At 45.0% G+C, this 12,507-nt stretch overlaps 1 protein-coding gene across 15 annotated transcripts in view; it reads right to left on the reverse strand.

The window, feature by feature from the left end:
- RBFOX1 (RNA binding fox-1 homolog 1) overlaps positions 1–12,507 on the reverse strand; it is a 1,500,640-nt gene that overhangs the window by 1,344,207 nt on the left and 143,926 nt on the right. For all 15 annotated transcript variants that reach the window (XM_081170175.1, XM_081170147.1, XM_081170150.1 and 12 more), the window contains exon 2: positions 9,808–9,867. In XM_081170175.1, coding sequence (XP_081026301.1) covers positions 9,808–9,867 — 60 coding nt within the window. The remainder of the gene's footprint in view (positions 1–9,807; positions 9,868–12,507) is intronic.

Raw genomic sequence — 12,507 nt, forward strand, 5'->3', positions numbered from 1 at the left:
ACAGCATGGATATTTGAAACAAACAAACAAATGAATATGTAAAAAAAAAAAGTTGCATGCTCTGAATTTATGCCCAGAAAAACTGCATATATCCAAAGGGGGGAACGTAACACACTTCAAAGAACCCAAATATCAAGTTTGTGGCTTTTAAAATGGGACAGAGTCATAGATATCACGAACCACAACTTCCTAGAAATTGTCACTAGATGGCATCTGATCACCACACTTGAAATCTCAGCATTGCATTTTTCTTTGCCGTCAACACATTTCTGTCAACACGATTCTGTGTCTCGAAAGAAAGGAAACAAGACTTTTGGAAAGACAGGATTCTTTTCTCTTTTTCTTTATCCTTAACCATTCATCAGTATCAACTTGGCAAAAAAGGCAATTGCACAAGCAACTAAAGGTAAAGGTAAAGGAAAAGGAAAAGGACCCCTGGATGGTAAAGTTCAGACAAAGGCGACTATGGAGTTGCAGCTGTCATCTCGCTCTCAGGCCAAGGAAGCCAGTGTTTGTCCACAGACAGCTTTCCTGGTCATGTGGCCAGAATAACTAAACCCCTTCTGGCACAATGGGACACCGTGACGGAAGCCAGAGCACACGGAAACGCCGTTTACCTTCTCGTCACAGCAGTACCTATATATCTGCTCGCACTGTCAGGATCCAAACAGAATGTGCAGAGAGTAGGGATAAACAAACCACACTTTCAGTTTTTGATATTTCCAATTTTAAGTTCAGTTCTCTACATTCCCACACTAACTTGTCCTCGCAAATTATTATTACTGTTATTAATGTTGTTGATGATAATTATGTTTTTGCCACCGATGGCTCCTTTGGGAGGAACAACATGATTTAAATTAAATTATTATTAGTAATAATAATAATAATAATAATAATAATAATAATAATAATAATAAATGCATATGTAATCACACTTTGCAAGCAATTGTAAATAGAAGCATAGAGGGGAAGCTATATTTCAAGGAAAACGTGCCCAAAATCTGTTTCCGTGGCACTATTATCTAAGAACGAAGGGGCAGATTGGATTGGTTTGCATTTTAATGCAAATTTACCTAATTTACATTTCCCAAACCTGTATTCAAACTGTAACACAGCTATCTTTCAAAATCCACACTTTTCCCAATTTTAGGATGCCGTTATTCAACCCAAAATATTTACAGAAAAAGGCATGTATCAGAGGAAAGTGCATAAAAATGCAGAGATCTGTGAAAGTAATATCCAAAAATTCATATCATTAGAGAAAATTGCTTGCAAAAATGTGTGTACTGGGTAAAATTGCGTACAAAAATCTGCATATTGGGAGAATGTGCACTCAGATTCCCAGTTTAGCATCTGGACTAATGGCATTTACTGAACTCCGATAATGCTTCTTGCTGGCCTGGACAGAGGATACTAGGGTGGTGGTAGGAGTGGGAGTGTGTATAGAAAGCAGCCTATTGTGCAAAAGTCAAGTTCATATGTTTTGCTCTGCCCAGTTTTGCTTCTGGATTTGCCCACCACTGGCGTGTTGCCCCTAGAACGTTGGAAATGTGGTTCTTGGTATGGGGAAGAAAGAGATGGGTGCAGGAAAGAGAGGGTTTTATCCAACATTAGCCATATTCGGAGCAGACTCACTAAAATTAATGAGCATGACTTACTGAGGCTGAATAATTTCCATGAGTAAAATGCAGTTGACTAAAATCCAGAGAGTGCTGTGTGCCTGTGTAAGTTTTTGGTATATATGCTGTATATACATACATGTATGTTATCCATAGGGCTATCATGAGGCCCTACAAGAAGTGTATTGACTAAACAAAGTTAGCCACCACAAGTTTGTGTGTGTATATAGCTCCTCACACAGGTGGTTTGGGCTTCCTGTTCCCATTTGCGCTCCAGTGCAGTTGACAACGGGCAACTAAAGGGCTTAAAAACAAGCCCATGTTGCATGCATGACACACTAAATGTGCCTTGAAACCTCGCAACTACCTTTTCTGACCAGACATCTGCCTTGCTGGACCAGAGCAAATGCTGTCTCTCCCTTGAAGACGCATGGTCAGGTAATTTCAGGTAGCTCGGCATCTCATTTCCATTCAGATCACAGACTGCACTCCTGCAGCAATTTTATTTCTTGGCAAAAAAAAAAAAAAAAAAAAGACGACGAAAAGGAGAAAAATCATTATTGCCTACATTGAACTACCTTTAAGACTTCTCCCATCCAGCCAAACTCTTTTCTCATAGTCTCCTGATTAAACAAACAGACCCAAGCGTGATTGTTTCTTGTTATCCAATATCAATATTTTGCACAACTTTCAGAAATGGGAAGGAAAATAAGGGCACTTTAGCAGAGGGCAAAACACTGCAATAAATAGTGATATAATTTTCAGACATTGAATGGAAGCCATCACAGCCCATTTGGCTCTAGAGGGAGATTGAATGCCACTAGAAGTATTAAGGGGTTGTTTGTTTTTCCAGAGGGAAGCGCCACCAAGTGATTTGAAGCCTGTCTCTCTACTTTTGCCTGTAGATATGGCTACCATATCATATATACTAGGGGTGGGGAACCTCAGGCCTAGGGGGCAAGTGTGGCCCTCCAAACCTTTCCATCTAGCCCTTGGGACCCATCCAAGCCCTTGGGACACACCCTCTCAGCAAGTCATGCCCTCCTGAGCCCTGTTTTGCACCCTCCTCAAGTATTTTTGCCAGGCTGGGATGTGTCTGGGAAACTCTACTAATGCCCTTTGCATGCCTGGATGGAGGACAGAAAGGAGTGTGTAGCACTCCTATACAAAGCTAAAAAAATAATTTGCTGCTCTGTCCGCTTTTGCCTTTGGCTCCATCCACCACCTGCATGTGGCCTTCAAAAGGCTGCCCAGAAGGAAATGCAGCCCTCCAACAGAAAAAGCATTGCCACCCATGATCTACTGATAGCAGACTCATTCTCTGAGTGTGGAACTTTATCTAGCCACTTGTTTTAACTAGGCACATCCCTCTGTTTGCTATGTTTGTGAAGGGCTTTCAACAATGGGGGTCACACAGCTGAGGTTTGTGTCAGAAGGGTAGGGAGAGAACTAATTTTAGGGGACTCATTATTTTAACACAGGGATATATATTGCCTTGTTATTCCTGATAAGGATACCAAGATGGGAAATTGGAGGAAACTTAAAGGCCGTGCTTGGGCAATGCTCTCCAAACTGCAGGGGGTGGTGTTTTACTGGATTTTGGGGGAACTCTTGCGAGACCTGGAATCCCAGCACTCTAGCCTGCTGCTGGCTTTGACTTTGCAAGGGTGAGGGCCCTCTGCCCAGGGGCCAAATGTGGCCCTCCATGTTTCTCTATCTGGCCCTCAGAACACTCCTTTCCAAGCCACACCTCCTACTGGCCCTGCTTCTCACTCTAAAGTGTTTTTGCTTGGCAGGAATGTGTCCTCAGACTCTGTTAATCCCACTTGCTTCCTGAGATGGAAAATACTGAAGGGTGTGTGTAGAAACTTCTGACTGTCAGGCTTCAGGAAATCCAATCCCTCCCATGCTGGGCAGCCAAGAATCTGATAAACAAGAAGAGCTCTAACCAAGTCTTTTATTCAATATTCACAATGAGAGGCTTAGAAAAGGTGCCTCTATTTCAGTAATTGTCTTGCTCTGAGTAAAGTCCCACCCCCTCCGCCTCTCCTATTCTACATCATCCCTGCGTCAGCCAATCTGTGCTTTCTGCCTCTGAGCTTTCTGTTCTCCTACTCTCAATGTCCGCCAGGTCCTGGGAAAGGAGAGGGGTCAGGAATGCTTCTAAAGACACTGAGTCTGTTAGCTGTCTCTCACCTGGTGCTGCTGCTTCATCCTGCCCCTCTCCCAATATTTCCCAGCTTCTGCCTTCTGCAGCCTCTGAACTATGACCTTCTGGGAACCACTGTTGTAAATCTATACTGTCCTCCTCTTCTCGGGAACGTTAAGGAGGAGAGGGCGGTCTCCATCATTCCTCCTCAGTCCAGTTCCTGACACTAACATACCATGCAACTGCAACATTTGCATTTTAAGCTCTACCTGCTTTTACCTCTGGCCTGCTCATCACCAGTATGCAGCCCCTGGCAAGTTGTCTAGAGGGGAATATGACCTTCTGTCTGAAAAAGGTTTCTCCCCCCCACACACACACACACCTGGACTATTGATTGGGTTGAACCAGCACTAATCCGAATCCCTCTTTGGCCTATACCAGCTGTAATAAAATAAGAACCTGCTTGATCAGGCGAATGCCCCATCTAGTCCAGCATCCTGTTCTCACAATGGCCAACCATGTGCCTTTAGGAAACCTTCAAGCAGGATCCAAGCTCAAGAGCACTCTGCCTTTCTAGCAACTGGTATTCAGAAACATTGCTTACTCTGATTGTGGAGGTAGAGCATAGCTTCCTGTTAGAATTCCTGCTCCATGACTGCAGTCATGGGATTGTTGTCTTTCACATGACGCCAGCCACCTGGTGCATGGTGGAATGCAGTGGGGCCTGAGGGGTTTGTAGGCAGGAACACTTGCAGGAGAAAGAGGGATGTTAAATGGAACAGTCTTGGCTCTAGAACCAAGAAAGCACAGAGGAGGCTGTTCAACTGGTGCAAATGGGACAGCTGCCCCATCAAGCTCAGTCTGCCCTCAGCTAGCCCCCAGTTGCCTGCCTTCATACTTTCAAGCTGCCCAGGGTTGCTGCCTCACTGTCAGCTTCCTCTTCCCGAGTCTGCAAAACTCAAAAGGGAGGGGGAGGGAAACAAAACCATAATGAGTTGCTTCTGCCTGTCATGTGCTCTGGCTTCATCTACTGTTGGGCTTCCTGCCATCCACCCTTTCAGCCCCAATGGGTACCAGCCTCCATTGCACAGGAAGGTGTGAACAGGCAGTTTGCAACATGCATAGTGCAATTTCAACACCAATGAAATAGTTTTAGACCAACTTGAGCCAAAGGCCATCGAGTCTTTAATAAAGCATTTAACTGCTGCAAGAGGGGCAGAGGGGGATTATTAGTATTATAAAATGAGTTTGATCCCACTTTAATAGGTTTTTAAACTAGAGCAGCTGTGCCAGGAAGAGAGAAGGGGGCAACAGTCTTTCCCTTGGTGGCAGGCAACCAATTTCTCTTTGATCAGAGCACAAGTAAGTGCCACTCACAATACAGAAAACTTCCAGCAGCAAGCTCCTGTATTAGATTGGATGTGTGTGTGTGTTATGTAAATTGTAACCGCTCATTAATGCCTGTTTCACAAGCCAACTGACTCGCTTGGTAGCTCTATGAATTCATGATCAGTTGTAATTCACCTCCAGCGTGGTGTGAAATAAAAATTGAAGACTGTCTGCCAAATGAAAAATGGGAATGGATGAAAAATGGGTTGTAGGCCGACAGGCACCACAGGGGTTGATTCCCTTCTAAAGCAATGAACTTCTGAAACTCTCTGTGGTCTCAACAGAGCACTTTGGTGATCAACAGAAGAGGTGTCATCAGTGTGGAGATGATATGCAGTTCTAGTACTCTGCAACATTTGGATCAGAAGAGGCCATGCAAGCCCTGGATTAATGCCTGGACTCAGTGTTTGGCTGGATGAGGGTCCACACACTTGAGTTTGAATCCTGGCAAGACAGAGGTTTTGTGGGTGTGTGGTTCTTGAACCCATATAATCAATCCAGTGCCATTGACATGCATGCATCCTCCGTGCATTTGTCTAATCTAATCCCTTTCACTTCTCAAAATGATAATCGCAAAGCTGTTCTGAATCAACTCCCTTTTCGCTTTTCTTCCAGAGACTGGATGTTTACCAACATCACTCTTCAGGAAGCTACAGAATCATGTCTAAGGCACAATCCAAGCAATGACAAAGATGCCACTTTCATCTGAAGCCAAATGAAAAATGGAGTAGGACTGAAGGAGAGGGAATTGCATTATTTTCCACCTTGCTTGGATGCTTCCTGCAAATCCACCTGTTCTAAAATGGCCCAGCAATCAACCCTCTCTTCTCTTGTTGCTAGCCTGCCTGGTTTCAATAGGCAAGGAGTTCCAAAGCACAAGAGCCACCAAATTAAAAGACTGATTCCTTACAAATGCAGAATGAGTATCACATGGCATCTAAGTGCCTAAGTGCATGGATCTAAGTAGTCAAGTGGGGTAAGGCAATCATGCAGATAAACTTGTGTTCCCAGCAAACAGCATTCAGAGGCATACTGCCTGTACCAGGGGTGTGGGTGGAGGGAATGTCTCCCCACAGCCAAGGGACTGCACCAAATCAGATCTGTTCCACTGCAAGTGGGCGAGGTCACGTGAGCAAAAGATAGGTTTAATGTTTCCTCTTTGCAACCTAGTGATGTAGGATAACGTGCATCAACTACTGAATATCAGAGCACACTATTTTCTCTCTGAAACCACCGTTTTCTGTTGTGTGTGTGTGTGTGTGTTTTTAAACCTGCTTATTTTCATCCACTGCCTCTGCAAGAACAGCGTCAGCAGAATTGCACCCAGATGTTGGCGTTGCTGATGTGCATTCAAAGGAATTTGTGCTGAATACCAGCTATCAAGGCACACTTATTATGCAGTACACAAAATCTCAGGAGGAGCAATACAATTTGTGCAGCTATCAGTTGCTCCACACGGTCTCACAATTAGATTTGCCAGGACAGCAGAGGCTAGCTTGTAACTTATTTGGGTAAGTAGCATCTTTTCCATGAGAGCAACATACGGCACAGTGATGTCCTCCTTGGCAAATCCTGCCTTCTGTATAACTGGATAGCATCCATAGATCACCCAGTTCCAGCAAGCAGAACAAACCATTACTCCATCCCTGGGGTTTGAAAAGGCCACGGTCCACCAAAGCGCCCTCCCCATTGGCATTATATCATTTTGCAAGACATGTCCCTGCTGTGTTGTGATTCAGTCTTCTCATGACAGATACAAATTCCTCACTGCCCGTCCCACTACACCAGTGGACAGCTAAGGACATAGCCCACCCAAACAAAGCACCCCAAGTAAGGTGCCCATGTCATCAGCCTCTAAACACCACCCCAACAGTCAACACACAATGCTGCTTCTTCCCTTGGGTGAGGACGAATTTTCCACACCCTGGGAAAGAAGACTCTAATGTTGTTTTTTGCAGGGGAGAAGGCAGGGATGCCATGTGGGGGATGATTACAAAGGGGAAAGGATCATGATTTATAAGCCTGTGCCACCTAAAACTCTTCTTTCTCTTCATGGCACCTTCCCAGGGGCGTAGCTACTTGCTCTGGCACCCACAGTGGCAGGGGCAGGGAGAGCTGCCCACAGAGTCTGCCTGGCGGACGCAAGCCCCACACTGCTGTTTCAGGCAGCGCGGGGCCCCAAGCCACTGCATCACTCCCAGGAGAGATGCGTGGCTTGGGTGCACTGCAGGTCAGGCCCCGCGGTAAGTGCCGCTCCCCGCAGTGTGCCATTTTGTCACCCCCTCAGGGATGACACCTGGGGCGAACCACACTCCCCCCACACCCCTTCCTACGCCCCTGCACCTCCCTTTGCAGGGGGGCTTGGCTAGTCACCTGTTTGGGGTCTGAATACGAATTTTCTTGGGGGTGTCCCAATTGGCTTTAGTAATCTTCCTTTGCATTTACTTCACACTGCTGGGAATTCTTATGGTGTGTGTTTTTCTGATTTGGTTTAATTAGCTCTTGGTCCAGGCAGGAAAGAGAATTTTAACCAACAGGTTAATTGATTTTTGGTTTTATTTGCAGATCCACTAAGTTATATTTTCATAAATATAATCTTTATTAGTATAACTACATGTCTAGTCATCGTTAATGGAGGTAAAGAGCATCTTATGTCCACAATAAATGATGTTATGCTGAACTCGTAAGTCAGGCATAGGCAAACTCGGCCCTCCAGATGTTTTGGGACTACAACTCCCATCATCCCTAGCTAACAGGGCCAGTGGTCAGGGATGATGGGAATTGTAGTCTCAAAACATCTGGAGGGTCGTTTGCCTATGTCTGCTCTGAGTCAATCTCCATTTTGATATATATTTAAAAAGCAACACTACATGGGGATTTCATCAAACTCATAAAATCCTGTCATGATTTTAGAAGCTATGCAAACTGCCTCTCTGAGTTAAAGCACTGGCCTTCAACTGGTGGTAGAACATCCACTACCAGGCTGTGACTTGGTTCAAGATAGGTTGCAACAGCAGTACTAAGGTAAAGGTAAAGGGACCCCTGACCATTAGGTCCAGCCGTGGACGACTCTGGGGTTGTGGCGCTCATCTCGCTTTATTGGCCGAGGGAGCCAGCGTTCAGCTTCTGGGTCATGTGGCCAGCATGACTAAGCCGCTTCTGGCGAACCAGAGCAGTGCACGGAAATGCCGTTTACCTTCCTGCCGGAGCAGTACCTATTTATCTACTTGCACTTTGAAATGCTTTCAAACTGCTAGGTTGGCAGGAGCAGGGATTGAGCAACAGGAGCTCACCCCGTCGCGGGGATTTGAACCACCGAGCTTCTGATCGGCAAGTCCTAGGCTCTGTGGTTTAACCCACAGCACCACCCGCGTCCCAAACAGCAGTACTACCACCATACAAATATATATATTAAAAGAAAGAAACAAAGAAAGAAAGAAAGAAAGAAATGGGACCCCAAAGTCATACTTGGGTTAAAGGTGGGTTGCTGGTCTGAAAACACTGAAGACAACAGAATCAAAACACTATTGTGGCTGGTACAGAATGGAAGGAATCAAAGATGTACCTTTAACATCAGCAATCATTGTTCAATGGTTATTTTTGCCCGCCCAATGAGACCGAGTCTCACGCACGGTGTTGAGGAGAAGGGTAAACCTGAATGTACACATCACTTCAGTACTTTAAGTGGCGCACACATGGGCATAGTCAAGTGGGGCAAGGGGCAGCTGCCCCATCCCAATCAAGGAAATCAATAAAAATACTTAACTAACTGATGTTCTCTCTCTCACACACACACACATGCACACACATGCGCGCGCACACACACACACACACACACACACAGACAAATCCTGGCTACGCCCATAGTGGCTCATGCATAAATTCTCCATCAGATCCAAGAACAATATAGATGAACGCTTCCTGCAGCCAGGGGCTGGTCCAGTTAATCCATCCTTTTGGGGTTCCATTCTCTCTGTTTCCTCTGCTATGCAGTGTTCAAGAACAGGCAATGATGTTTCTGAGCATCCCTCTAGAGCTAAGCCAAAATTTCCCAAAAGACATTTTCTCAGAATGATGCTAGAATATCTGGGAGTTCTGAGCACACCCTTACTCCCTCCTATAAGCTATTAGTGGGGATGATTGGAGATCTATACTGCACTTGGCTTCCCCGTCCTGGGGACATGAAGTGGTGTATGATTTGGATGCCATGGGATGAGATACACATTCCAGCTATCATCTAACTGAAAACATAGCAAAAGCCTCCCCCACCTGCATTGCTTTCCCTTATTCACAAAAGTCAGGTGCACTCCATCTTGTGATCATCAATACAACGAGGGCTCAAAAGCCCTTCAGTGCAAGATGGATTTACCAGGTTCCCTAATGAACTCATGTTGCAGCTATTCTGAACGATTTCCCTCCATCTGACAAGCAAATCACAAGTCTGCTAAAGTCATACATCTGAACCTTTGAGAACATTTAGCAAACTCTGATGCACTTATTTCCAAGAGGCGCACGATCCATCTCAGGGTTTTTATAAAAAGAAGAAGAAAAAGATTGCATTTGATGGATGATCAAAAAGAGCCACACACCAAAAAGAATGCAAAATGCAGTTACAGAAACTAATCCATTCAGCAAAATGTTTCGACTTACTGGACCTTGAGGAAGATTCCTGGCACTGCAGCCTAGCTCCATAGCATCAGATTTATAGCCCTGGAATTAAGACAGAGAGAAGGAGGCATGAGAAACTCTCATATGAGAGCAGAATTTGACACATACATAATGGCTAGGAGTGTTCAGTCTAGATGGACCAGAGGAAAATTCTCATTTGCTGCACAGTACAGTGGATGAGTCTCCCACTCATCCCAAACTACCTCATAGGGTTGTTGTAGGGGGAAAATGAAGGCTACGTGTGCTTCCTTGAGTCTGTTGGAGGAAGGACAGAATAAAAAATGGGTGGGAGAAATCAAATCTCAAGGCTACCACTCTGTGGCAAAAGGTAAATATGATTTTAAACAGGATTGAGCTGCATTCTTCCCAATCCAACTTTTCTTTGGCAGCTGCAGGAGCAGGACTGGATTATGGAAATTTTGAAGGATGCAGGCTGTGGATTTACTGGGGATCCTGGTAGCAGCAGCAACCACAGTACAGCTAGGTTTCGTTTTTACTCAGGAGCCAAATCAGAGAGAAGACAGGAACTGTTGCCTTCACTCTGCTTTGGCTTCAGATGTCATCAGTCATCAAATGTCATTGGCTGCATGGTGCAATCATGAAGCCAAATCAGAATGAGAGCCAATGTGTGGGTAAAAATCACTTTAGAAATGGCGCTCTCCAACATGGGAGAACCCAACTGGAGCTGTTACCAGAACTACCAGTGAGTGAACTTATTTCTTTATTGCATTTTTACAATGAGCCCAGGGTGGCATATATATTTTCCCATTTAATCCGCACAACAACCCTGTGAGGTAGTGCTGTCAGAAGGCCCACAAATAGGTAGCGTCCAGTTTCCCTCCCACTTTCAAAGTACAACTTCTAGGCTAAATAAACTGTGACGCAACCTTGGTGCTAAATTGTTCAATATAACCTCAGCAGCTACTTACACGTTGTATTCTTTTTGCCTCTCAGAAGTTCATTGTACCAGGAGTAAAAGTGAATGAAAGGACAACATATTCCCCACAGTAGCTGCCCATGGTGGTTGGCTTTTGTATGTTTAACCATTGATGTATTGTAGCTTGTTTCCTGTGTTTTCTTGAGTTTTATTGATCCTTAAATCTCCCCCTCACATTGTAACGCTTCGTAGTCTCTTCCATCACACCCAGCCTTTTCCAACCTGCTATTCTCTAGATGCTGTTGGAATCCACCATGGCTAATGGCAAGCCTTCCCCAGCCTGGTGCCCTCCAGATATTTTGGACTACAACTCCCATCATCCCTGTCCATTGGCTATGGTGGCTGGGGCTGATGGGAGTTGGAGTGGAACAGCATCTGGAGGGCCACAGCTTCCCCATTCCTTAAATCCAGACTTGCCCAATTGCAAACCCATTAGCATGCTACACACACACACAATCTGCTGCTGGCAGTGTGGAAATTTTGGAGGCAGTATAAGCATTACATGTGGAGCAGCAGCATACAATAGTAATGTATCCATGGGGAGGTGGGGTAATTTGGGGAAGACCCCCACATACTAGAACATGATATACTTTCCCCCCTGCTGTTAGGAACACATGGGTGCTTGGCCAAAAAAAATCATTTCAGAGTAAATCCCAGGCCAAAGAAGACAATACTGCTCATATACCTGTCTTTAAAGCAGAATTAAATTTGGGCTTTTTGCCCCCAGATGTTAGAAAATCAGTGTATCCCTGAGGCTAAGAAATCAATGCAAGCAAGATCCATATTGCCACCTCTGAATAATACCACTTTCCAGCAATTTATTTGACTGTCTCAACCATCTATTACCATGTAAATTGTTTCACACTGCAAGGGAAGAAAGAAATAGTGCTAATCTCCCTTCAGAAAGTCATAAAATAAAGAAATCAATTTCAAGGTCAATTTAGCCTAAATAACACCTGCTACCCTTTGTGTAACTCACAAGACCTTCAGAAGCCCACTGGCAATGTCTGTAAGCGTAACACATGCTGGTTGAAGATAAGCTTTCCATACAAGTCCTGGAAGAAAATGTATCATACAGACTGAGCTGAGTGACTTCCCTGTAAATTGGGACCTTTGAGAAATGTATTTAGGTCTTGGTTCATTAAGAACTCCATTGCAGGTACGACGATTCAGAGATCAAGCATCTTTTTCTGTAATGCCCAGGCGATGTCAGGTGCAGGTCAAGCAAGGATGCAGTTGCAAAGAGAGAATGTGCAACTTAAGACCAAGAAAAGAGCTTGCTGGATCAGGCCCATCCAGTCCAGCATCCTGTTCTCACAGTGGCCAACCAGATGCCCCAATAGCAAGCCCTTAGACATGATCTCAGCACTCTCCACTCCTGTGGTTTCCATGAACTGGTATTTCCACCTACTGTTGGGCTCCCTGATTGCTGCCCTACTAGTCCCAGTGGGCACTAACCTCTGCTAGATACACTGGTATGGTGGAACCTCTGGGACTAAGGGCCATGGGAAACAAAGCTTTCCCAGGGGTTCCATATTCTAAGCATAGATGTTAGGTGCACTGGAAATGACATCTGCCTGGGCTCCCTACACCTGAGCTGTTGCTGAGCATATTGGCAGCAACTTAAGCACCCTAGAGCATATAGGTTTCCAGACTCCTACCACCCACAACTGAAGATGCCTGACATTCATCCTGCCATTTCCAGTGGGCCATGGAAGGAATTACACATCAGCATCCAGATCACA

This window comes from Podarcis bocagei, assembly GCF_964188305.1.
Source record: "Podarcis bocagei genome assembly, chromosome: 14".
In the NCBI taxonomy this organism is placed as follows: domain Eukaryota; kingdom Metazoa; phylum Chordata; class Lepidosauria; order Squamata; family Lacertidae; genus Podarcis; species Podarcis bocagei.